Here is a 25,557-nt window from a genome sequence, read left to right as displayed (position 1 = left end):
GGCTTTCCCCGTCAGAGGGCAAGTTCACTACATTGAGGGGAATATATTAAAATTTGCATAGGCTTAGCTTTATATTTTTTCCTAAATGACTAATACCTTAATGCATATATTTTGGACTACAAATTTAAAATCGTCCAAGCATTCAAAAAAGCGAAACTCCCATGGACCTCTAGTAGTGATGGCTGCTATATGAAGTGTTTTTAACCGAGGAGGGAACAAACTGCACAGATACAGAGGAAAATAAGTACAGGCCAAAGAATCAGCAATCAGCCACCTGGATACAGGGAGCGCTGTCATGGTGAATCCTAGCAGTAGCTGCTGCTGTCTAAATTGCTTTTTTCTGCTAGAACTGCCCTTGCTTTGCAGGTAATTTTTTCCTATTGTTAATTTTTTAGGAACTCTGGAGAAGAAAAAGCGTATTGTAAAAGTGGTATTATAGCTGCCCACTTAAAGTAAGATGTTTTTATTGACAGTGGTAGTTGGCTGAATGAAGATTGAGGCAGTGCTGTACTTGGGCAACAGCTGGAGCAGCCACCCCAAAGGATCAACTGAAACACAGTCCAGTCAGGGCTTGCATGGCTTTCCAAATGTCTGCTGCAATGAGGAGGTACAGCTCTGCTGCAAGAATAGGTGCGTGGGGCCTGGGAATGTTTATTTTTTGAAGACTGTGTCTACTGAGTCAAATTGAACATTATGTATGATTGTGGGAAGCAAATTAACCTTTTCTTGCTGTTCTTCCTTTTCTCGGGCATCATCTGGGTTCCTTGAGCCATTTGGGAAACTGGTACAGGTAGCTAACTACACTGGGGAGAAAAAAATCTCACAGAAGAGAATACCTGTGTTTAGCTGCTGACACAATGGAGGAGCTTTGGGGAGATGCTGGTGGTAGCTGTGGTGAGCACTGGCACTGAGGAAATGTGCATGGAACCAGTGTTGGTGAACCAACTTAGGTTTACATACACCAAATAATGCATTTTGAATCCAGATTGCAACTGTGGTTTTGTTGGATGCAAGACTTGTCGTGGCTTGTGGCTTACTGTTGAAAGTATTCAAACTGTAGCTGTAATGAGTCCATTTTATGACTGTGACTTAATGCTGTCTTCAATGAGGAAAATCAGAGTTTCTTTAATAAAATTCCTGGTGTCTCATGAAATGACTGGATTATATTGCCTTTTGAGTTCTTTACCACACCTTTTCATGTTCCCCCTTCCAGTTTTTCTATTGTGTATAGATGTATCCATTGGTGTTACATGTGTAAGAAATGATGCCAGCAGCCAATACTTCAAACTTGTTGTATCTGAGAGAAAAGGCTGAATGGGTGAAATTGCTGTTTTGTGATGACAAAAGGACCTATGGAGAGGATGGTGTACAGAAGAAAAGGAATGGTGGCGTATTAAGGCCTGAAGTGTAGAGAAAATTGTTTTGGATATACAGCAATATTGGTAATAGCAGTTTTCAGCCACAGGCGAGGATTTCAGTGGAAATAGATGAGCTGTGTATTGTTACCAAGCATCTTGGAGGCTTAAGTATAAAGGAAGAGTATTGTGTAGAAACACTGTAGTCATGAGGAATGATGTTCCAGGCAACAGAAATACCTCAAGATGTTATTACTGATACAATGACTGGCTGGCAGGATGAAAAGCTGATTACAGCCAAAGTAAGATAGAAATAAGTTTTCATCTTATCTACTAAATGAGGCACCTGTATGGGAAGGCTGATCAATATGTGGGTCCAAGACTTTTTAGTCTGCTTTGATGTTGGAGCTATTGTTGTGAAAACCCCAAGCGGTGTCATCACCAGAGATGACTCAGGCTGTGGAATTTAATAAGGGAACAGAAACTGAGTGATCAAAAGGTTGCTTTTTTGAAGGTGGGCTGAAAATAGTAAGTCATAAGATAGGATGAGTGCTGCCTGGCTACTTAGGTAGGTACAGAGCACAGTATCTGGGATTGTCCCATTAGTTACTCTAAGGCATTCTCAGAGGCAGTGTGTTCTGAGAGGAAGAGTGAATGTAACTGTACACTGAATTTACAAGCACTGTTGTGTACAGGAAGCTCCCACATCCTCATTCAGAGTAAATTACTTTCTGTGAAATAATTGGGCCTGGATAAAAAGGGAAAATAACTCCAGTACAAGGAAAACTGTAGGGTACATGGATCTTCCATATGACTGGGGTTTGAGCCAAGGTTTTCCCATCTTTAGTAGATTTGTTAATTGAAAACAGGATTTTGTGTAGTGGTTGGGTCACAGCTTAAGCAAGAGGAGGAATTCCCTTTCTTGAGACAGAGATCTTTGGGGGGCACTCTCAGACTAAATAGAATAAAATTCCATGGGGATAGAAGACTGTGGAGATGAAAGACTGCTTGCCCTGTTCCAGAAGAAGCAGCAATCCTGTTGACAGATAAAGGGTACAGGGCTAAGAAGCCCATGAAATAGGCTCTAAGAAGGTGGTAGAGCTTCATGTGGAAGGTTATTCTGCTCCACTTCTGCCTTTTCCAGGGGGAGGAGAGCAACAGGTGACCATGGATATTGCTGCAGTACTGGACAGTCTGGAGACACGCTGAGGAGGACAGTGATCTTACCAGACTAGTATTTGACCTCAGTATCCAAGGCTGAATGTAGCTGAAATCTCCAGGAGTTAGGTAGCTGGCCTGAACTTTCCTGGAAAGAAAAAAAGCAGACTACTTAAAAAAAAAAGTCGTTCTTTTTTCTGAGGTACTTTTTGTGTAATTTGGAAGTTCCTTTTTCTGTCTTAACCAACTGATGTGTTCATATATGCAAACCAAAGAATATTTGCCGTTCTTAAAAAAACCCCATGTGGGTAATTTTTGCTCAGAAGAGGCCTTTTGAAACACATATAGACTCCTCAAAATTTATCACAGTATGTCAGACTATGCTGCAATTATTCTAGACCGGCTAAAATTAGTTATCCTCATTTTCCTGTAAATGCATATGTTCATACCTAATTAGTCTCTTTAGTGATATTGATAAAGATTTGCTGGATAGGATTTTTCTGATTTTCTTATAAAGTAGATTTAATGATGTTTTTATCTAAATCAGATAATGTTCCTTTCAAGTTAACTTGTGAAAAAATGGAGTCATTGAAGAATACATGCTGACATTTCACTTCAAGAGAGTCCTAGAGGGCCATAAATGAGCTCTTGCTCATTTGGCTGAAAGAAGTGTTTTGAATTCATCTTCACAAACGTTAGTTAAGTCTTTTATATGAATGTTATCAGTCAGAAGAGACTTTTAGTAAATAAGTGTGGTTTTGCAACCAACTGTAAGAATCACTGTTGTAGAGAGAGGACAATTTATTTGCTGGTATATGAAAACATTTAAGTTGCTTGGGAAGAGCAGCCTATTCCATGCGGGATTGTACTGCTGTAATTCAGTTAGTTTCTGTGTGCTTTATGTGTTTGAATTTTTTAGCTGCTGGAACTTTTTGTGTTTAGAGGAATATAAATATGTTGATGTCCCCTGCCTCCACACTGCTGTTAGTGATTTGATCTGTCAGTCTGTGTTAATGACATTTTTTATTTACTTCTACGATGTGACGTGTTCACATCATAACAGAAATTGCTTTGCTGATCATCAGAAATACTACTTTGAATGGTGTTTGCCAAGACAGCATTGAAAAGAGTTTTTTTTTTCCTGTAAGTTCTGTGGGTTTTTTTCAACTGTTGAAATGCTGCTCAGTGTTTTCAATTTCTGAAATGTGTGTATCTTCAAGACTACACACCTTTGTGCTCTGTTTGAGCATAGTTCTTTTAACTTTCACTCTGATTCCTTAGAGAAAATGTTGAAAATCAGGTTGTTTGTTGCTGGGTTTTCCTCACTAAAACTCAGTCCAGTGATTCTCAGCAAATCTAAAAATAAAAAGCTAGGACTGTTTTGGTGTTTTTATCACCTCTATTTTGAAAGAACTTCTTGATGGAGAAACATACTACTTCGTGGAAGAGAAAATGCTGTAAACTTCATGCTAAACTATAAGAAAGGGTTCTTTGTGGATAGCTGGAACACATGATTCTCAGCAAAGACTGAGTAATGCAGTCACTTTAGTAATCTGGTTACATCTGCTTTTTCTTGCCCTCTTGAGCTGATAACTGCTGATGTGGCTTAAGTTCTGGTGCTTTTCCTTATTGGGTTTTTCTTTTTTTCCAGTGCAGTGAATGAGGAAATAATACAGATTCATTAGCTTATGTTGTAAAGAACATTATCCAAACCACAATCTTTCAGCTGTTTCAGTTGCATCTTACTACTGTATCATCCAGTTAATTTTGAATAATGATAAAATTTGATTGCTTGACATGATTATAAAAAGCAGTCAAAATAGGCTTTATGTGGATTTGCATGTGTGTCAGGCATAATCAACTGAGCCTTCACATTTCAGCTGTTTCCCTTGAAAAGAAAGTTACTTGCCAGTTACGCAATTTTTTTCTGGTATGCTGTTCCATATCCATTCAGTCCTTTAGTGTGTGCACTTCTGAGACTTGAGATTTTACCTCCACAAAATCTGAGTGTGCCAGTACCTCTGATTGTCTCACCCATGGAAAAAGAGGAGGGTTAGGACAGATAGCACTCAGCTCCTGACAACTCCTCTTACTTGGAGAACCACTTTCTCCAAGGAAATTGGAGTAGATACTCCATGCACATCTGAACAAGCAGTTGGAACTCCAGCCACAAGCAACTTCATTTTTAAGAGCCTGTGCCTTTGGGTGTTGTTTACTGGTAATTTCAGCAGTGTACTGCATAACAACCAGCATGGCCAGGGCTGGCTCTGGAAACTTCTTAGTGGATGGGAGCTTGCTTCTGTTCTTCGGAGTGTGGATTGTTCCTGGATCACTTTGTGGTGGCTCGGGGCTCTCTATTGGTCACCAGAGCACTGTCCTGCTGGAGGGAGGTTCAGGATGTTAAGGCAGACTGGTGGGATGTACTTTGGTCATGATAGCAATGGTCCATTCTCACAAGTTCTTTCTGTTTTAGTTGATCTACCTAACTTCTATGGAAATAAGTTTAACCTTGCTGAAATTTAGTTGATGTATTTCCTTACTAGGGTTGATGCTTTTTATTGCTGCATCTTGTCATCTCATCTTGCTGTAAAGTTGTACTTGTTACTTGGGATGAGCTGTTGGGGCAAAATAGCATAGCATTTTTGGTCTGGATAAAAATCTAAGAAAACATGAATAAGTTATTGTTATGATGCCTGGGTTGTCATTTACTCATAGTAAATTTAAAACAGGTAAAATGAAAACCTGAAATGCCATGTTGGTACAGGTAAGTGCATGTACTTGAGATAATTTCCTACTTTGGTTTTAATATTATGCTATTGCATAATCCTATGGCAGCAACTCCAAAAGAAATACAAAGATCTTAAAATTTTATGGGGGAAAAATCAAATGGTTGTAAAACCTGTTGTAGTACTCTCGACTTTGCCCTTTATATGAATTAGATCCCAGTTTTATGAAACGTTTGTATTGAGTGATGATATAAACAAAGTGTCACTGTTACCAAAGTCCATTCTCTACTGAGACTTTTTTTTAAATCAAAATTCCCAGTCCAGGAATACCTGGCTGTCAGCCTAGATACCTCAGATGCATGTCATGTAGCTTCTTAGGATTTTAGGTTCAGTGTGACAAATATTAAGAAGACTGAGAAACTTATTTCAGGCTGAAATCTTTAAGCAGACTTGCACTGATTTTAAATTTTATTCTGAGTATCAGTATAATCTGAAAGTCACTTTTGTGCTGTTTTGTAGGATTTGGAGTGGTAATTTTGGTTTCTATTAACTTCCTCATTTCACATAACACACTCCATAGACTTTTTCTGCAGTGCAGGCTTTTTAAAACAAGCTTTGACATAGTTTATAACTCCCTGTGTATGTATGTATGTTCATAATACATCTGTACGTGCGTCACTGCTCTCAACTGTTTCAGTTGGCCAGCAGATGTTGAATTTGGTTTCATTGTGGTAATGCTTATGGGGATGTATGCAGCCTTTTAATAAAAAGTAAAGAAAAAGCTCACCTGATGATGGTTTTTAAAACAAAATTCCATGGGTATATTCTGGAGCTAAAATACAATTTAAAAATTCTTCAAATAAGCTGAAATAAGGGAAGTTTTGTTATGCAGAGTAACTTCTGCAAGAAAAAACTAGATCTGTCTTTCCTTTTGCAGCTAAAGATCTAATTGTTTGTGGTTTGGAGTTTTTCCTTTATTTTTATGTTCCTCTCCTTTTCACTGTGGAGAAGCTGCATTCTTGACTTGGCATTTTTGTAGTAGCTGAGTTTTATTGACTAGACTCAGTTATATGCCAGACTAAGTGCTGTTCAGATAGGCTGTGTTTAGTATAGAGGCTGAAGTGGACAATAGCAAAACAAACCAAACAAAAAGAAGGCATCTAAATCCATGAAGTTCAAGTACACTTTGCTGTCAAAAGATGCAGTAGTGCAAGTATTCAAGTTGTGCCATAACAAACAATTTGGCTGACTGATACTGTTTCAGCTTGTTTAAGTTGGCTCTAAGGTGGGTCAGTTTATCTAGTTTACAAAATACTTGGGACAGAACCAACAAGGTAGGGAAAGTGGTTATGAGAATGAAGAGAGGAGGGCAGGGCTTTTTCCAGGGCAGAGTTCATCACTGGTGCTAGCTAAATTTTTTGGGAAATGCAACATGGGTTATATAATATTATCTTGTGAAATTTAGTGCTGTATTAAAAAATAAATGTACTTTCAGTTGATACCTGAGGTTAAGGACAGTACTGGAACTAAAGCTGTGATGGGTTTTGAGCCATGGGGCCCAATACACTCTATGAACTACAAAACATTTTAATTCAAGATGCAAAATACTCCTAAGAAAGAAGCCTGCACACACATGACTTAGAGGTGCATGGAAGTTATGTATTCTAAATTTAGTGAGTGAATTAGTTCTGCACGATACTCACTTGGGCTTAACGTGTAATAATGTTATTGTGGTAAGCCTCCAAATAAAATAATTTTATCTATTGTGTATTTTAGAATCTTTTATGACGTTCCTTTTTGAGTTTATTTAAATCCTGGTTTGCAAATTCAAACATTGGCTGCTAATGGTATTGAACAGTTATATATATTCCTTCCATCTCTTGGCATGTATTTATTTCCAAGTGGAAGGTATCAACTTCAAACCTGGGACTTGGTTCTGAATATTGAGTGCTTACTTATAAAAAAAAAAGAAAAGCCCAACACTTCTTTTTTCTTCTATCTCTTACTTAGCTCCTGGACTCCTTCTGTGTTGGAAAGAACTGAAAACTATTAGTAGATATCTAATAGACAGTTATCACACCGTAGCTGAATACAGAAAAGTGGAATAACAATGGCATTATTCCAGGACTCAAGTCCAAAATGAACCAAGTCCAATTTTAGGTGAGAAAAGGGAAATTGTTAGGGTATCTGCTCAGGTTGCTAGCCTTTACCTGTGAGTAAGTTAGCATTTAAACTGAAAGGTGACTTTTACCTTCACAAAGTTTGTCCTTGGGTGTAACTAATTCCATCTAGAAATTTATACCGCTTTTAAGCAACATATTCTTGGTGCATATAGAAATGATTTGGAGTGTCACTGTTTTAATGAATTTTTTTTTCCTAAGTGTTTTTTCTTAAGTCAGTGAAGTTTTTCAGAAATGAAGTAGAGATCCACACCATATGGATTCAGTAATCTTTGAATAGCTTATTTCTGCACAAGGGAGAAAATGAGTGCATGCAATGGCTAACACTGAACTGATGCAACAGCTTGTGTTTGCTGAGAAGATTTACTGGTATTTGCAGGTGTGATGTTGCCTATTTTGGTTGTGCTCTGGTTCTATCTTCATCCTGAGTAGGCTTCTGTTCATGTAGGAGGGTATTTTATCTTTATTTCCTGATGTGCAGCAAGCTGAATCTGCATGTAGAGAAGTTCAAGGTTGTATGCAGTTGAGATGACCTGGCTGGCTGGCTAGGGAGGGCAGGCATGGGAGCTCCCTTGGCTCATTTACAAGCCTCTAGGTTGGCTCAAGTTGGCTTGAAAGCTGCTGTGGTGGTTTTATGGTTGTGTCTCCTGCCCTAGCAGAATTCCGCTGGTGCTCATCAGGCTGCAGCTATGTGAGGCCACCCTGGGATGTGCACAGCCAGAGCAGCAATTCTGCCTGATAACCACATCTGTAAAGCCAGGTTTTCAAACTCTTCCCTCCTCTTCCTCCTCATGTACCCAGCCCTCAAATCCTGGAGCACTTGTTCCCTCACCCCTGTGCCTACAGCAATTTGCAGCCTTTTTCTTCCTGGCCTTTCACTCTCCTCTCCCCAGGATCCGCACTTTGAAACATGTACTTGCATGTCACTTTCTTGGCCAATTCAACATGCCAGAGACTACCAAGAAAGGAAAAAAAATTCAGAAGAATATAGCAAATCTATATGTGTTCACAATATTCAAGGGAATCTAAAAGATTCTTAGCATAGACTTTACCTTTCTATTATTCTTTATCTTCATGTTTGTGTTTTGGAAGGGGACACAAGTGTTCAGTTGACAGCGGTTCTTCATGTGGTAACTTTCATTTTTCAGTATTAATATTTTAACACTGCTAATATTGGAATAAATGAGAATATCTTTGTCATATGTTAGCAATGAGTCCTTGTTCAATTCACCTCAGAACTGATTTCTAAGATGTTTTCAAGTGCCAAAAAAAACATTTAATGAATTTTTAATTGCCTTATTTTTACCATTTTAAATGTATTTCTAGGTCTTCTCAATTCTAAATTTGAAAAGCAATACTGAATGAGTACTATGTAAATGTAATGAATAAAAATGCAGCTGAAATAAGTCATGATGGTATAAACTCCAACAGGACTGGCTTATTTAGCTTTCTCAATCAGTATAATTCAGTTTGGGATTTTTTAACCGTATGGGAATAGGTATAATGATGTATGAAAAGTCTTTCTTGGTATAGTCAAAGTAGAATACCTTAGCTAAAAGTTTGATAGGCTGTTCCATGTTGCAATTTATCATAGGATTTGTGAATGGTTTGGGAATTTACAGGTTATTGTGGGGGAAAAAAAGTATTTCTGATCTTGGTTTAATCATTGAAATAAAAGGGTATCTTGGAAGTGTTTTGAGGTTTTCTGAAAATACTGTGTGATGGAAGCTGAGTTTATTTTATATAAATCATGTAACATTTAGTGACAAATAATGAAGTTACCTTTTTGGTGTTTTTGTTCTTCAGAAATGGAGGAACAGAATGCTGGACCTGGGATTGAAGATTTATAAAGGATTATGGGATTGTACATTGAAGAGCCAGCAGGCGGGATGCCTGAGTGACTGAAGAAAATGGGTGCTAATGCATCTAACTACCCTCACTCGTGTTCCCCAAGGGTAGGGGGAAATTCACAGGCACAACAGACATTCATAGGTAACTCTTTTTTGTTATCTTGTCACTTACATGAATAACTTGGTGGATTGTCTATGTGCTGGATTTGCAGAAATGTTATGGAGGGCTGCTATTTTCTAGGTCACCAGTTTGAATCCATTCAAGCTCAATCGTGCATGAAATTCGGTACTGTCCATCTGTTTGGCCTGTGTATGCAATAAGTTGATCTGCCTTTTGCCAGTAAGCAGTTGCCAGATTATTTAAATAAACTAAGTGGAGTTTTTTATAATTAAACCATGCATGCTAGTTTTCCTGGTTCAAGAGCAGTTGCTTTCTGTTAATACTCATACTGTTTTCTACTCTTCCTCAGAATTTCTGTCAAACTGTGTCAGAGCATGTAAAACCCTTGATCATCAGTGTTCATTGTAATATTTACGTTGTGTCCAAGTGAACTACCTCATTATTGCTAGAAGGGATATCTCTGGTAATATTAACAAGCAGGCTTCTCTTCCTTTTCCTGTTTCTGCAAAAGGGAAAGTGGGTGCTTACTGTCTTAACAGTGTTACTTACAAGCCAGGACCTTGCTTAGCTGGAGACATGTGTTGAAGTGCCCTTAAAGTATTTTCTCATCCTAGTTGTAAGTGGGGCAGGCATTACCTTTATGTGTTTTTCAGTCTAGTACAAAGAGACCTCAGTGTAGATCTAAGTACTGTCACACTATAAATAATAAACAGCTATGTTATGAATCTGAAAGAAGGCAGTCTCTGAGAAGATAAATATTCCTTAAAAAACACCCAACCCTGACAGCCTGAAAAATGATCTTAGTGGTAAATAACATCAATAGTTTATAAATGCTTTTCTCCTTTATGCTTCAGCTTGCAACACTGCATAAGTAGTTATTGATATTCAGTGTTGCTTCTCTTTTTAATCACCGTTGAAAGCAGAGTGACATTCTTAGCAGAGGAAAAATTGACTCACTTTGTAAATTTTCTCTTTTTTCTCAGCTTTCATGGCATTCCTAGCTCTGAGGTCTCATTTGAGGACAGACCACAAACTGTTACATTTAAGGATGTGTGTGCTGTCACAGCATGTCAAGGAAGAACTTTTAGTCCTAACATCATGGATATTCATGTTGTAAAGTTCCCCTCAAGGGTTTATATATTTTCAGGGTATCATAAAAGATTTCCTGCAGTCTGCGTATATGCTTTCTAAAATGTGGCTAAAATGCTTTTCTTACGTGTCTTGGTGTTTTTTTAATCTGTCTCTATATTGAGTGAAAAAAAAACCTTAGAGGCCTTGAAACAGGCAGATTTGCAAGCTGAAACACCTTTTGAGCAGATTTGAAGACATTTCCAAAGGCTACATTAAATTCCCAAGAAACTTTCTACATGATATGTGGAAGGTTTAGTTGATGCTCTTCATTATTAAACTCAAAATAGAAACCCATAATGTAGTATGTCTCAAGAAATTTACTCACACCCCTCCTCCCTTACCTGTAGGAAATTGTGGCTGAGACTCTTTTTGAGGAAAGCCTAAAAGCGTGTGATTGTCTCATCTTAGGGAAGGCAGATGAGTGTTCTGGGTAAAATTCTTGCTGCAAATATCCTGATATTATGGGGTTCCATGAATGTGCTATTTACATCACATGGGTACATCTCTTATTCATGGCATTTGGCTCTTTCTCATTTTGATTTTTGTTTACATGATTGGTTTTTGTAGCTGTCTCAGTAGAAAATAGGTGTATCCTAAAATTGATAGCTGAGATTTTCATCACTTGCCAGAAAAATAATGTTTTAATGTTATAGCAGCCTTTACATGTTTGGGGTTTCGGTGTTGTGAGGTTTTATTTGTTTGGTGGGAGGGTGGGGGGGGTGTTTGTTTTTATCGTATTGTGGGGTTTTTTATGTAGAAGGCATTAGATCTATTTACTGCCCTAAAGGAGAACTAGGGGATGGAGTTATAATAGCTGTATAATATGTATTAGTTGTCTTATTCCTGGAAACTGGATTTAGGCCTGTGGGTTTGTTTTGGACATGCTACTTTACCATTAAAGCACTGCACCATGTTTCATGCTAAATGTAGGATGGATGCTGAAGTCTGAGAACTGATATGGCAAAGGAGTTTCATAGTGTAAACGCCTATTGTTAGTTGACTTCATCCTAGTTTGCTTATAGTTTGTGAAGAGGAGATAAATCAGTAAAAATAGTGTAGTGCACTTACTGGAAAATAATATTTTAGTTTCAGCAAAAGCTTAATTTGTAATCTTGCTGTTTTGTCTGCAGCATTCAGGAGGAGGATTTCACACCATTTCCTAGGGTGGTACATCTGTTCAAGATGTTTGCTTTTCTAAATAGAACTCTATAATTAGATATTAAAATGTGTGGGCATGCAAAAGACTAAACAGATCCCATTTTTCATTGTCAAGTTCCCAAGCAGCTTCCCTTGGCAGTCAGCTGTTTCCGTAAATATTTGTCTGTCCCAAGCTGGTTATGGTCTAGGGGCATGAAGCAGCAATTGCTTCTGAGCAGCATTTGATAGATTGGTACCTTTTAGTATAGTACTGAGTAATAATTTATTTTTTTCCTACTTTTAATGCTGCTACCTTATGAAGGAATACAGGCAGCCCAAAAACATTCTCTTCCAGATTCTTTCTTTGAGGGATATGGAGCCACCAGTTGTTGTGAACCCAGAGAAGCTATGATGGTGCATCTCTGTTTCTTACAAAAAGCAGTTGTGTGGTGGTGCTTTTGTAGCAGTGCTCTATCTGTTTCTAAGGGTTAATAGCACTGTTTGCAGTAAATGAAAAGTTAAATCTTGTAAGTAGCTCAGAGTACACAAAGATTTGAATGGCGTTTTAGTATTTTGTGGTGATTCATGTGGAAGTAATACCTCACAGCAGCCTTTAGGGAAGAAGGAAATTGAGACTTGCGGTGTCCTAGTTTTTCTTTAGTGGAAAGTTAGAGAATGTTCTGCACTCAAATTTGCCATTAGAATCCAATGTACTTCAAATAGAAATGAGCTGGTATGTTCTCTGGAAAGAGAATCTGTCATCATAGAGTGACCAAAGTGTAGTTATACTTCTATTGTGAAATGTATCTCTTTAAATTAAGGGGAAATTCTATCCTTGTCTCTATCAGCAGGAGGCTGAATCTCTCCTTTTCTATTGTCATATCTTGTATAGCGTGTGGAAGGAATTTTTATGGTCGATTTTGCAGCACAACTTCTTTGTTGAAGTTGTCTTGAGTTACTCCTGTTATTTCATTTAAATTTATATTCTTTTCACTTCTTGAAATTTCAGTATGATAAATAACATGTTGCCTGATCACACAGATTTTAAACTTGGATGAAATGCTTAGATGTCTTTTCTCAATTAAGAAAAGGTCCTTCTCAAAGTTTGTACTAATAGAAGAATCATAAAACCACTGCATTGCATGATTTGTGGGAGTTTTAATTAGCTTTAATTTCTTGAGGCTGCAACTATCTGATACCAGGTATGCATCTGTTGTTTAAGTGAGGCTTAATGCTAGGACAGAACTTGAAAACAGTTTGCAGGGGGGATTGCTAGTATTTCACTGAGATATTAGTCTTAGAAAAAGTTAATACAATTACACTTTTAATGTTACAACTGCAATATTCTCTTCCTGCTTAGATAAGTGTACCATATGCTATAGAGCCGCATCAACTGGCACTGCTTGGTTCTTAAAATCGAATATATTTTTTAAAAAACCCAACCAAGCAAAAAAAAACCAGACCAAAACACCCTGAAACCCAGCAAACTATGAACTCTGTAGATGCAAATAAAAGTCTTTGTTCTTAATGGCCAAAAAAAGGCTTTGGTCAGGTTTTCAGTTGTTAAATTATCTGATGTGAGGAGAAGGAATAACTTGCAGAATCACTGATGGATTATTTAGGTGTTATGGACCTTCCTTTTAAATTTAAAGAATAAATATGTTCAATTTTCCTTTTTGCCTTTAGGGACATCATCCTACTCTCATCAAGGTTTTGGCTGCGAATCAAAGCTCTATAGCCTTGACCATGGCCACGACAAACCTCAAGACAAGAAAAAGAAAACCTCTGGCCTTGCCACCCTCAAAAAGAAGTTCATTAAGCGTCGGAAATCGAGCCGATCTGCTGACCATGCCAAGCAGATGCGTGAGCTCCTCTCAGGCTGGGATGTCAGAGATGTTAATGCGTTAGTAGAAGAATACGAAGGAACATCAGCCTTAAAGGAACTTTATCTACAAGCTAATTTGGCAAGACCGGAAGCCAGGACGCTACAAAAAGACATGGCTGAACTTTATCAATACAAATATTGTACTGATGTAGACTTAATATTTCAAGAAACTTGTTTTCCTGTGCATCGTGCAATATTGGCGGCAAGATGTCCATTTTTTAAGACGCTGCTTTCTTCCTCACCAGAGTACGGGGCAGAAATAATAATGGATATTAACACAGCTGGCATAGATATGCCTATGTTTTCTGCTTTGTTACACTACCTGTATACGGGCGAGTTTGGAATGGAGGATTCGAGATTCCAAAATGTTGATATTCTTGTGCAGCTTAGTGAAGAATTTGGAACACCAAATTCCTTGGATGTTGACATGCGCGCACTGTTTGATTATATGTGCTACTATGATGTGGTTCTTAGCTTTTCATCCAACTCTGACTTGGTTGAAACTTTTGGTGGAAGTCAGAACTGTCTAGATGAAGAGCTCAGAGCTCACAAAGCCATTATTTCATCACGATCTCCCTTTTTCCGTCACTTGCTGCAGAGAAGGATACGAACTGGTGAAGAAATCACAGACCGAACTCTACGGACTCCAACTAGAATTATATTGGATGAATCTATCATACCAAAAAAATATGCTAAAGTCATTTTGAACTGTATGTATACAGATGTGGTAGACCTCTCCGTTTTGCACTCCAGTCCTTCGGTGGGCAGTTTAAGTGAAGTTCAGGCTCTTGTAGCAGGAAAACTAAACATGACTAGGGCTGAAGAAGCCATGGAGCTTTATCACATAGCACTGTTCTTGGAGTTTAACATGCTTGCACAAGGTATGTAAATACTGTCCTCACTGTAGAATATATGACCTTATTATAACAAGTTTTAGCAATTTTGCAGTGTAGAGATGCTTGTTGTTGGCTGTCAGTGGCTGACAGTTCCTTTAGAAATTGAATTTGTTTTCTATCTGTAGGTTGTCAATAATGCATCTATTTTCTAGGGACAGAAGCAATACCATGCAAAAGATCTAGTTGTGTGGTGCATAGTTGTTGAAGCATGTTAATTTTATCAAGTATGTATAACTGGTTTTGATATTTCTGATGCTTATCTCCTTTCTGTGATCCATTTTCTAGATGTAAACTACAGAGAGATCCTTGCTGAGAGGAGGAAATATTTAGACTTGTTATTAAGTGTTCGTATATGTTAACAGGGTGGTAAACTTGAACGACTATTTCTGTATTTATGTTAAAGACACCAACCGTGCGATCTTGCTGTTGGAAGGAAAACTTAAACAGCTTAATTGCAGTAGTCTTAGATCTTTAATGTCTACCCATCTATGAACAGAACTGAAGGCAGGGTCAGTCACTATTTTCAGACATAAAGTTTAGAAAGTTTTACTACTTCTGTTATTCTTGAAGATCAATGAAATCTTGATTACATACAACCTACAGACCTGCATTACTGCTATCTCAGATGAGGTGTCCAAGCGCTGATCAATGAGCTAATGGTGCTTCTTGTGGTGGCAGGAGGTTTGCCCACAGTCTTGTCTGTTGCTGTTTGAGCTATTTAGTGGCCATACGATCTATAATGAAGTATGGGAATTGCTTCAGGCCTTACTGATGGGGAATAAGAATTTTACTTTTGAGCTGAGAAAGGGAAAATGGAACTCACTGGTATATCAGGAACATAATATGTTTAAATTAGTTTAATTTTTTTTACAAACATAACTTTTTACAGTAGGTCTGTACATCCATAACTTCTAGCTGTCAAATTAAGTTTGACAAGGTTGAAACATTATATTGTAAACTATAAAGTAGTTCTGAGTAAGATAGGAAACTTGATAAAAAGTGGGCAGGAAAGGGCAGTATAAGCACTGCAGGAAGAGGTCATATTTTTAATGAGTTCTCCTAATAGTTACATGAAACTGAGAGTGATAAGGATATGAGAAACTAATAGAGCTACTGCAGTTCATGTGGAGTTTGGCATTAGGAAACAAATTTTCAGATTGTGCTGAAATAATTGTACTGCAATAAAACTGCACAGATCAAAGGGGATGTGTTTTCTGAGACAACATGCTGCAGGATGCAATTCGGCTGTTCTTAGGCTCAGAATCATCCAGTCACAGAGCAGCCCAGGTTAGAAGGGGTCTCTAAAGATTATAGGATCCGACATATCCAAGTGAGAGAGTGAGCCTAGGTGAGATTGTCCAGCATTCTGTCCAATCATTTCTTGAAAACCACCAGTGATGGGGACTATACTGTGTCCCTGGGGAGATTGTCCTGGTGAAGTGATTGTTCTCATTGCAAAAACATTTGCTGTTGAGATGTTTTCCAGTGCAATTTTTACCTGTTGCCCCTTTATGTGGCTTCTTGAGAGAAGAGAACCTCTGTCCTTTTTATAGCTGCCCTACAGTAGCTCAAGGCCTGGGAATACTGTTACAGGGTCCCCTGAGCCTTCTGTTCTTGAAGGAGAAGAGACATAATTTCCTTCAGTCTTTCCTCATAGGCTAGTTCTCCAGTACTTTGATCAACATCATGGCCCTCCTTCAGATCCTCTCTTCTCTATGTACATCTTTCTTATTTTTGTTGTTTCCTTCTCAGTACACCTAAAAGCTTAATGTCTCAGAAGGGGCAAGAAGTTTTATTGTAGCTGAACTATGGTATTGAGTTAATTTCTATACGATATGCACAAGCTAATAGTACTTGAGAACAACTCTGTAGATCAGCTGAAAACCAGAAAGGAAACTGAGTTTAAATTAAAGAGGTGATGCAGTTTCTCAATTTTGGTGCGTGCACATGTATACAAGTACTAAAAGGATTTAATGTGGTCAGGGAATACTAGTGAGAGAATTAAATAGTGAACGAAACCCTCAGTGAGACACTGAATAATTATGCACTGTTTCATAAATGAACATGGTGCAATTCTTTTCTTCAGATTGGAAACCTAAACAACTGTGATCTGGAGGTGCTCTGATGAAGCAGTGTAAGTTATAGCAAAGCAGAAAAGCAATGACAGAGAACTTTCAAGAGAAACTGAAGTAAACTTATAGATAGGAAAATAGCTTTTATTTTCTATGTTAGTAAATACTGAAAAATGAGGTGATATTTTATTTGGTGCAGAGTTTGTTTCTGCTCGCTTTGAGTTCACTTGGATCAGCATGTTATTAACTGGCACTCTTCAGTAATGCACTACAGAGCATTGCTGCCTTGGAATGCATATTCTATGAGTCAGTGGTAACAAGATCTCTGCTTTTTCCTGGAAGTTTTCCCCCAGTACTACCTCTAGGAGAGTAATAAGCAAGGCAGCAGCAGGATCTGCACTGGGCTTGCACCTCAGCAGCACACTTGAGTGGCTGGAGCCCACGAGTGCAGCAGTGCAGGCTCCTCCTTGGTGGCCCTCTGGATGAACTGGAGCTGTAGTGTTTTGGGGGTGGTTATAGGGAGGATGTAGAGGGATGTAGTGGCATTTTCTTCTTTCCATAGTAAATCCCTTTCTGGCCATAAAAGTAGTGAGATTGAGGGGTGGGGTTGTTGTTATGCACAGGGGAGAAATGCAGTAAAATCAGCAAGTATTGAAGTCCATTAAATTATCAAATACTAGAAAATGTAGGTTTGGCACTCCTTCAGATATTGAAATTCTAGATGTTAACTTCATCTAATTAGGGTTTTACAAATTGGTGCTGCATTCCCTAGCTACAGGAGAAAGTAGTAAGCACTCTGTAGATCTGTATATGCCAGTGGAATCAGAATCTAATAGTTTCATACTTAATTTGCAGAGTTCATGTTTAGGTCATTGGTACTGTGCAGACATGCAAGAACTGTTCTGGTATAATCTTATAATCAAAATTAAAACGAAGCTTATTTGGTCAGGGAAAACCATATGCCTGTGTGTGACTGAGATCACTTAAAGATATGCTTTAGTCATGACTGCTGTTCTTGTTTCTTGTTAATTGTAGCATCTTGTCCTCACTTCTATGATACTTAACTTGAGGAAGTTGGGAGATATTTATTTCAGTTGTATCCATCCTGTTCCCTGATTTCGCAGCTAGTAGACTTCCGTGCTGGAAGCTGTCACTCAAACATCTGACTTCTTATGCAGGGTGATGGGGAAGAGGCAGCATTTGTAGGTGCTGGAGGCCACTGAGCAGGCAGTTCTCCTGACACCTCTTAGCATGGATCTCTGGCAGTGTTTTTCCACTCTGTGGTGCAGCAGGTGTCCAGTTTTCCCCAAGTACTGACTGATTCCATCAGCTGGTATTTGCAGTAGCTGATGTCTTAAGTTTCTTCTCTAGATTTCCACACCCTTGGCTGAAGTTTTTTTGTTTCAGTTCACTCTGGCTGGCCAATTGCAAACTTGCGAAGGCTTGTCTCCCTGGTTTCATGGAAAATATTTTGGGCTTATTATGTTAAGTCTGGATTCTCTTTCCAGTTCATTTTTCTGGCTTCCACTCAGTTTTGCCTGGGTGTTTGTAACTGAGTGTCAAGTGAAATTGATGTATTTTAAAGCTTCTGATCAGCTGTTTTTGTTTTCAACAGATTTTAGTTTGATTTGTCTTCAGGGACCTTTCTAAGTATCCAGATGTTGTAATTTTCCTTCTGTTTCAGCATATGATTCAGCTTTGACTATTTCCATGGAAATTTTCCCATTCCTGACACAGTGAATCCTAACACACTCCTTTTTCAGATTATTACGATTTAATAGATAGCTTCCCTATGGTGAAGATGGTGGTGAGTGTGTGAAGAGTCTTTACTGTCCAAGTAAAGCAGGACAACCTTTATCTAGAATTTCCTCTGCCTTCATTTTGATTCATTTTAGCTGAGGATTGTCACTTATCTTTCAAGAGAAATTGAAATGGATCTTTCAATGAACTAATTTGACTAAATAAACTAATCAGAAAGCATATCTGGTCAATAGAGCTGATCATACTGAAGTGTATTTGTACCTAATAGGACTGATACTGCTCTTAGGAGTGCTCTGGTGACAGTTTTTACTGTCAAAAGTGAAGCTCTTCAGGGCTCTCACAGAGGCTATGAGCATTAGAGTGCTCTCCAGGAGGCTGGAGCACATCCCTTAGTGATGTTTCTGTGCTCTGCCTGCCTGTTTCTGCCCTCTGCTGCAGTTTTTCTGTCTTCATGCTACCTTGCTGCTCTCTGTCAGCTGTACTGGTACAATTATTTTAACACATTGATTCACAAAGATTTGGTTTAATACCACTTACCCCTTGTTCTTCTGTAGTACAGTTACTAAAATGAGATCAGTTCCCTAGTCCTGTTCATCACACATTACTAAAATACTCCTCACTTCCAGTCTTACTGTACTGGCCTGCTGTTGCAGGGAAGTTTGATTTCAGGCATATTAGTTTTGTTAGATAGCTATATTACATATGTGAATCCTCTATTCCATCTTGGCCCTGTTACCCACTGTCATGAGTAGCCCCACTGAGGTGGTGGTACAGAATATTTTGCTGTGATAGGCTTTTGGTTACTGGGACCTTATTAAATAATTTTGGCTGAGAACCTTTTCTGTCACTTGATTCAAATAAGTTTTCTAAAGTAAGACTGGCAAAAAAACCCTCAGTTTCCAACTTTTTGCTTTCCTTCGCTTTTATTTTAGGTGTTGAATTTACTCTTGACAAATATAAGAACTTGGAAACTTTAAGTGCTGCTGTATCCAGTAGCACAGTGTTGGACCTAGGAGCAGATGTTGCCTGACATCAGAAGTACTCTTGGTGTTAGGAGGGCTGAAATACTAAAGTGCCAGGGATCCTATGGTAGCAGTATTAAATACACATTCAAAAACTATGGTTCCTGTGATTGCCAGCATGGTCTCTCCTAATGTGACAAACTTAAAAAGCATTGAATAGCTTCTAGATTCCAGTTCAGTGTTAAAAAGAATTCTTACTACTTTTTTTTCATTGGCTAGAGCACAAGGTTAGGCAGAAAGTCTTCACTACAGAATGAGTTAAATCAAGCTAACAGTTGTGTAGTAAAAGGTTTGCCTAATGCCACTTTTGCTAATTTTTGAAGCCAGTTGTCTTGTCTTCAGTGGGTCTGTCAAGTGTCCTGACCCCAAGCCACTAGCTAGAATGCTAAACATGGGCTCAAGGTATTTCTGTCTGGAAGGACTGTGGGGCTGCATTTGGGAGAGAACTCTGAAGCATACAGGGCCTGATGGTAGGAAGGCTCCATTGGCATCCAGCAAAAGGAGTGCATGGGATAGCATAATTTGTGCAAAATGTGATAGTTATCTTTCCTTTTTGTAGATTCCAGGTTGAATCTGTGAAGGATAGTAATGGTCACAGAAGCTTGTGGGACACTGCAAATGGATCTTGGGAAGGTTGTTGCTGCCTGAGTATTAAAAAATAGTATTCACAGGAAAAAAATGCTCTATTTCACTGTGAAGAGCAATATTGTGGCTATTAGATGACTACTTTTTTTGCCAAGTGGCTGATTGTTAAAGCAGAAAAAACCTCTGCCAAAGAAGAAAGGAAATTGGATTCCTTCCCTAGCTAGAATTGGGTTGCCCCAATTTATTTAAAATCTCAAAAAACACTTATAATTATTACCGTATGCTTACTTCAGAATAAATACTTTTCATAATCCCATACTTCTGACCCATTGCTGAAATTACTTAGGAAAAAGACTGTTTCATTTGCTAGTCATCCTTAATGAGCTTTTCACCTGATGTCATATTATTGTTAGTTGTGCAATTATTGGACTTGACAGAAGAATTGTGACTGAACTGATGCACTGTTTCTATAAATTGGTGTGGCTCAGATCTTTGGCACTGCATTTCTGATGTCTTTTCAGGGGGCAGGCATCTTTACTTCAAAAATAAATGTCAGATTAAATACTAGGAATGGCATTAATTTTGAGATAAGTCTCTGCTTTTGTAGTTTGAGTTTCCAGTGTGTGGGTTTACTTTACTGCCTTTGAAATGGAGCAGTCCTTATGTGCGATGTTTAGAGTTCAGGGGAATGCAGTTTCTGCCGAAGTCAGCTTGCATGCAGGCAGAATAATTGCATGCAAAAAATTGTGCCAGGATTTAGCAGGGGAAGGCTGAGTGCAGATGACCCTAAATAATGGTTTCAAACTATTTTGTTTCTTATTCGTGGGAGTCAAACTCCTCTCTTAAGCAAATTGCAACTAGTCACCACTTTAATTCACGTGCCAGGTTTGCTGCTAACTAAACATTTTCCTTTCTTGAGCACCAAAAGGAAAGCTGAGAGAAACTCACATGACAAAGTTAAATGTAATGTCAGCCCTTTGCTGTTTGGGTAAAAATGGATCCTTAAGTGGAAAGCTTCAGACTTCATTTACTCTGTGTTTCTGACATATACTGAAGTATTTTGAGCTTTTTTTTGATGATAAGTTGGATTTTGGATGGTTTATTTGGTTTTTGTTTGTTTGTTTAAGGCTATTTCTCAGATTGTTGACCAGAACTTTTTAAGACTTAAGATTTCATCCTTTAGGAATGTGGGGAATTCTCCCATCTAGAGGGGGCAGTTTCGCTAACTTGTACCTCAACCCACAGAGTGTATTTCAGAACAGTTTTCATCCTCTGCTCTTATCTGCACCAGTGATGACTGGAGTGATGTTCCAAGTGCCTCCAACCCATCTTTGTTGCCTGTGCCCTGCTCATTTAAGGCCAGTGCTTGCCATTCAGGTTATCACTATCTGTAATGAGGCATCTGTTCTTTCTAGCAGTAGTAATGATAATATGTAACCTCATGGACATAGGTGGCTCTGAGAAGTGCCAATACTATTTCAGTAATGGTGAAGGACAAAGCAGTTGTGTTGAAACACGACTCACCACTCACCCCTTTGTCAGAAGCAAATGGAGAGTCTGTCTGGGGATGCACAGTGTAATGCTGCATGTGCTGCATTGATCAGAAATGTGTGTGCTTTGGGTAGCCCTTCTGTCAATGGCTGCATTCAGTCTTCTTTTTCTCAGGTTAATCACACATATGAAAAAAAATCAGCCAGCTGCTTGTTGAGGAGCATTTAGTTTAAATGCATTACTGTTGGAGGACAGACATTACTCTTATAAATTGCTTTAGAAATTTAATAAGGATTGTGTCCAAAACTGTCTTTGTATTCAAGCATATTCCTGAAAAGCTTAGAAACTTTTATTAAATTAAAATATTAAAATTACCACATGATGGTTGTTATAGTATTGGATACAAATATGTATGTCTAATGGGACACAAATTTGTAACAGTCTCATGTTTAAACTGTTGCTTTCTACTACCTTCTTTACCCTCCTGTTTAAATTCCCATTTTAGTGACTTCTAAGTAGTAGCTCCTTTGACAGATTCCCTCCTACTTGAAAAAGCTTGTTCACTTGTTACTACCTACTCCATATCTTTCACATTATTAGTTACAATGGAAATGGAATAAACACTGCCCTATGTAGAAAAGTAAGATTTTTCTTTTATTTCTGTTAATTGTTGCTAGTGTGTTTCATCTGTATGCAGCCAACACCAAAATATATAGCATCAGGAGACCTGTCTTGGTCTTGACCAGGGTTGAGATTACTGTGCTGAACACGTTTTTACTCAGCTTATTTCAAGAGCTCAGTAATGGAATACACGTCCCGAAGTTTAGTTTTTAGGTATCTTTGAAACTGAGAGAAAAATTATGATGTATAAGAAGTAAATTGCAGTGTGGACATGTAGCTCTGAACTGTCTGGGGACCTCTTATAGGAACAGCTGTAATTTTGTGGCTGAAGTGGGTTGAGACTGGAATGTATAATTCTGAGAATTCTTTTCTTTAAATTGCTATCTTTGTGCTAAACCAGATGTACAAATGAAGTCAACAAAGTGCTGTTGGAGACTTCAAGTTATCAACGTTGTGGCACCATCTCTCTTAACTCCCTAGTCTCAAGTACCCATGTTTTCAGCCTTCCCACAGCATGTCTTCCCTCATTTCTTCCAAATCAGCTCCATTTCCCTTCAGGAGTTTTAATTATACTCACTCTCCTTCAGAACATGTGTGCCCTGTGAAAGAGTAAATCCTAATAAAGCAGGGGGTAGGAAAAAAGTGTGGCAGACTCTCCATAAGTCTGCCTCCCGTCTGCTTCCCTGTCAGAGAATGCGCTCCCTGTCCTGGCACCCTCTGTGCCTGGCTGAATACTGAGGCCATCCTGGTGGCCTGGAGCAGCCATCCACTGCTTCCTGCCTTTTCTGTGACTCAGAAAATGATGCTTTGCTGCCCTCATCCTGTACTGAGTAGCTGAGTACCAGCACTGTTATAGCTTGTGTTTCTTCTCTGCATGTTCTGTCTCAGGAGCGTCCATGAGCAACATGATACAGGCAAAAATCCCACCTTTGTTACAGTTCTTGGGTTTCTGTAAATCTGCTGTGAACAATAGTGACTCAAATTCTCAATGTTAAAATGTGTTAAACACTCAGATTACCAAAGAGGGTTCTGATTGGGTTGAACTAGCTTTCCAGTTGTTTATCCAGGCATGCCAGCAGTCATGATGCTTCATGTGCCTTTAAAAAGTGAATAACTGTATAGTTGGAGTCATAAACTTAAAATAGAAATTATTGTACTTCTAGTCAAAATACAACCATGTTTTCAACCTTGATCTGTAGGGCACCTGTCTTTACTCTCACTGGGTGTACATAACCCTTCCTATTACAGATTGAGCTACATGTATTATTCCTTCGGGGTCAAAGTGCCTCTGTAACCACACTGTTGATTGCTGCCCTTGTTTGTCAGGCTGTGAAGATATTATTGCTGAGAGCATCTCCCTGGACACCCTGATTGCCATTCTGAAGTGGAGCTCTCAGCCCTACGGCTCCAAGTGGGTGCATCGCCAAGCACTGCATTTCCTCTGTGAGGAGTTTACCCAGGTCATGACTTCAGAGGTCTTCTACGAACTCAGCAAGGACCACCTGCTCACAGCTATTCAGTCTGACTATTTGCAGGTAACCAGCAGTGCAGAATACAGCTGGTCCTGCTACAACTAGCAGGATGTGTTATACCATTATTGGAAATGCCTGGCAGTAGTTGATTTTTAATTCTGAAGGCTGAAGAGAGCTTGTACACACTAAGCATTCCTTCTGTAATATGTAAAAAAAATTAAATGGAAGTAGTGATTAAGAAAATTGTTACGTTCTTGGCTTGTAACACAACCCAAATGTGGTATATGCTGTTGCTTAGAAGTCTAATAATAGTTTATAAATGCATGCAAATTATTTTAAACAAAGCATTTCTGAATCTAATACTTGCCTCAACTGTTTAAGAGATTTATAAAATTACGTGGTGGAAATAGTTTTGCTGTAACAACACATGCTCATTTGGGGCTGTGGGAGCTAACAAACTTGAAATGGTTCTGAAAACTCAATTTATTTTCATGGAAAGAGAAAAATACCATCTCTGACAAGTATTGCACAATTTTTTTAAAATTACTTGCCTTCAGTGATTGTGTGGTTTTTGGGAGAGGGAACTGTACTGGCCAACAAAGATTCTGGATTTTTACTGCTCTTCAGGGGAGATATCTTTAAAATTATGACCACCCCTTAATAGCTTAAAGGTTACTGTATTTTTTTTTAATGCATTCATCTCAGTCTTATTTTTTTTGTAAAGGATTAAGTGCTAGAGATAATTTAAAGTGTTTTTTAAAAAGCTTTGTTAACTTGAAGCATTTCAGAAATTAGTTTATACTACTGTTGATCTTCCATGAGCGCTAATTTTGCTGAATTTGTCATGTTAAACAAAAGTTTGAAAAGCCCAGAAGTAGAACTGCCCCTTTTAATTAAATTTAGTAATTCAAACTTCACAGCTGTAAGTTTCCATACTGAATACAATTTTTCCTTCTGTACAAAACTTCTTCCTCTTCCTAGGGATTCAGTAAGTAATATGAATGTAGAAATTATGGTGGTGATATACCTGTAGTACAGCTTTAAATATTAGAAGAAAGTGGTAAGCAGATCATAAAGTGCAAATACTTAGGTGCAACTGTGTTTCTTTAGACCTGTAAAAGACCTGTGATTTTTTTTTTCTTTTGTGTGTGTGCATGTGACATTAAGCATGTACAGATTACTGACTTCCTCTTTCTACAGGCAAGTGAACAAGATATTCTTAAATATCTGATTAAATGGGGAGAACACCAGTTGATGAAGAGGATAGCAGATCGAGGTGAGAATCCTTTAAACCATGCAGTACTAAACCAAATAAACCAAAATTTATGGCAGTTCTATTTTGTGAGTCCTCTGTAACTTAGGGAAATTGAATCTACTTTGTCCCTTGTGTAGTCAAAACAAAGCAAATGCTCTTGCTTTCTTTAAGGGTTTTGTTACCTAAAATGAGAACACAGCATTCTGAGAGAGATGGGACTGTTTAGCCTGAAGAAGAAAAGACTTAGAGGGGATCTTAGCAGAGTCTATAAATATCTAATGCCAGGAAGCAAAGAAAATAGAGCAGCACTTTTCTCTTGGCACCCAGGACAAGATGAGAGGCAGTGAGGCACCAGCTGAAATACAAGAAACTGTGAACATGGTCAGACACTGGCACAGGTTGCCCAGCTGGATGCAGTGAAGGGCAATGTGTTGTACCTTACCTGGGGAGGTGTGGGAAGAGGGCACTGGTTGTGACTGAACTAAACTTTTGAGGTCCTTTCAACCTCTATGACTGTCTGATTTTGAAGTCTTGTTGGTTTTCTGTTGTCTCAGAATTACTTTTCTTGTAACTAATTCATCAAATAAACCCCTCTGCAGTATCTTGTTATGCAGGCTTCTCACAGTAGTGAGTTTACTTAGTTTACTGTGTCAGCCTTTCACTTCAGTTTTGAGTGTGTCTCTCTGATAGGAATCTGTGGTAGTGAGAAACAAGCCAACAAGTGTCACCAGTGTTTTCCCTAAAGTAGATGTAAATGTATTTTTATGAGCCTAGATGCACATTATTGCTACAGTGGTAACTTCAAGGGCAATCTTACACGTGTTGGATGTGGGAATTAC

The 25,557-nt window shown here is 38.5% G+C and overlaps 1 protein-coding gene across 6 annotated transcripts in view; it reads left to right on the top strand.

Annotated features, from left to right (window-relative positions):
• The window catches only part of BTBD7 (BTB domain containing 7), a 50,185-nt gene that overhangs the window by 9,331 nt on the left and 15,297 nt on the right, over positions 1–25,557 (top strand). For 5 of the 6 annotated variants that reach the window (XM_030274878.4, XM_072930360.1, XM_030274876.4 and 2 more), the window contains exons 2-5: positions 9,226–9,411; positions 13,345–14,424; positions 23,318–23,526; positions 24,664–24,739. In XM_030274878.4, the coding sequence (XP_030130738.3) occupies positions 9,330–9,411; positions 13,345–14,424; positions 23,318–23,526; positions 24,664–24,739 (1,447 nt within the window). In that variant the 5' untranslated portion in view covers positions 9,226–9,329. Of the gene's footprint in view, positions 1–473; positions 631–9,225; positions 9,412–13,344; positions 14,425–23,317; positions 23,527–24,663; positions 24,740–25,557 lie in introns of all 6 variants that reach the window. The other variant, XM_072930358.1, reaches the window with a different exon arrangement.

Source organism: Taeniopygia guttata, chromosome 5 (assembly GCF_048771995.1).
Source record: "Taeniopygia guttata chromosome 5, bTaeGut7.mat, whole genome shotgun sequence".
In the NCBI taxonomy this organism is placed as follows: domain Eukaryota; kingdom Metazoa; phylum Chordata; class Aves; order Passeriformes; family Estrildidae; genus Taeniopygia; species Taeniopygia guttata.
The sequence above is the reverse complement of the archived record's forward strand: the minus strand, read 5'-3'. Positions and strand labels throughout refer to the sequence as shown.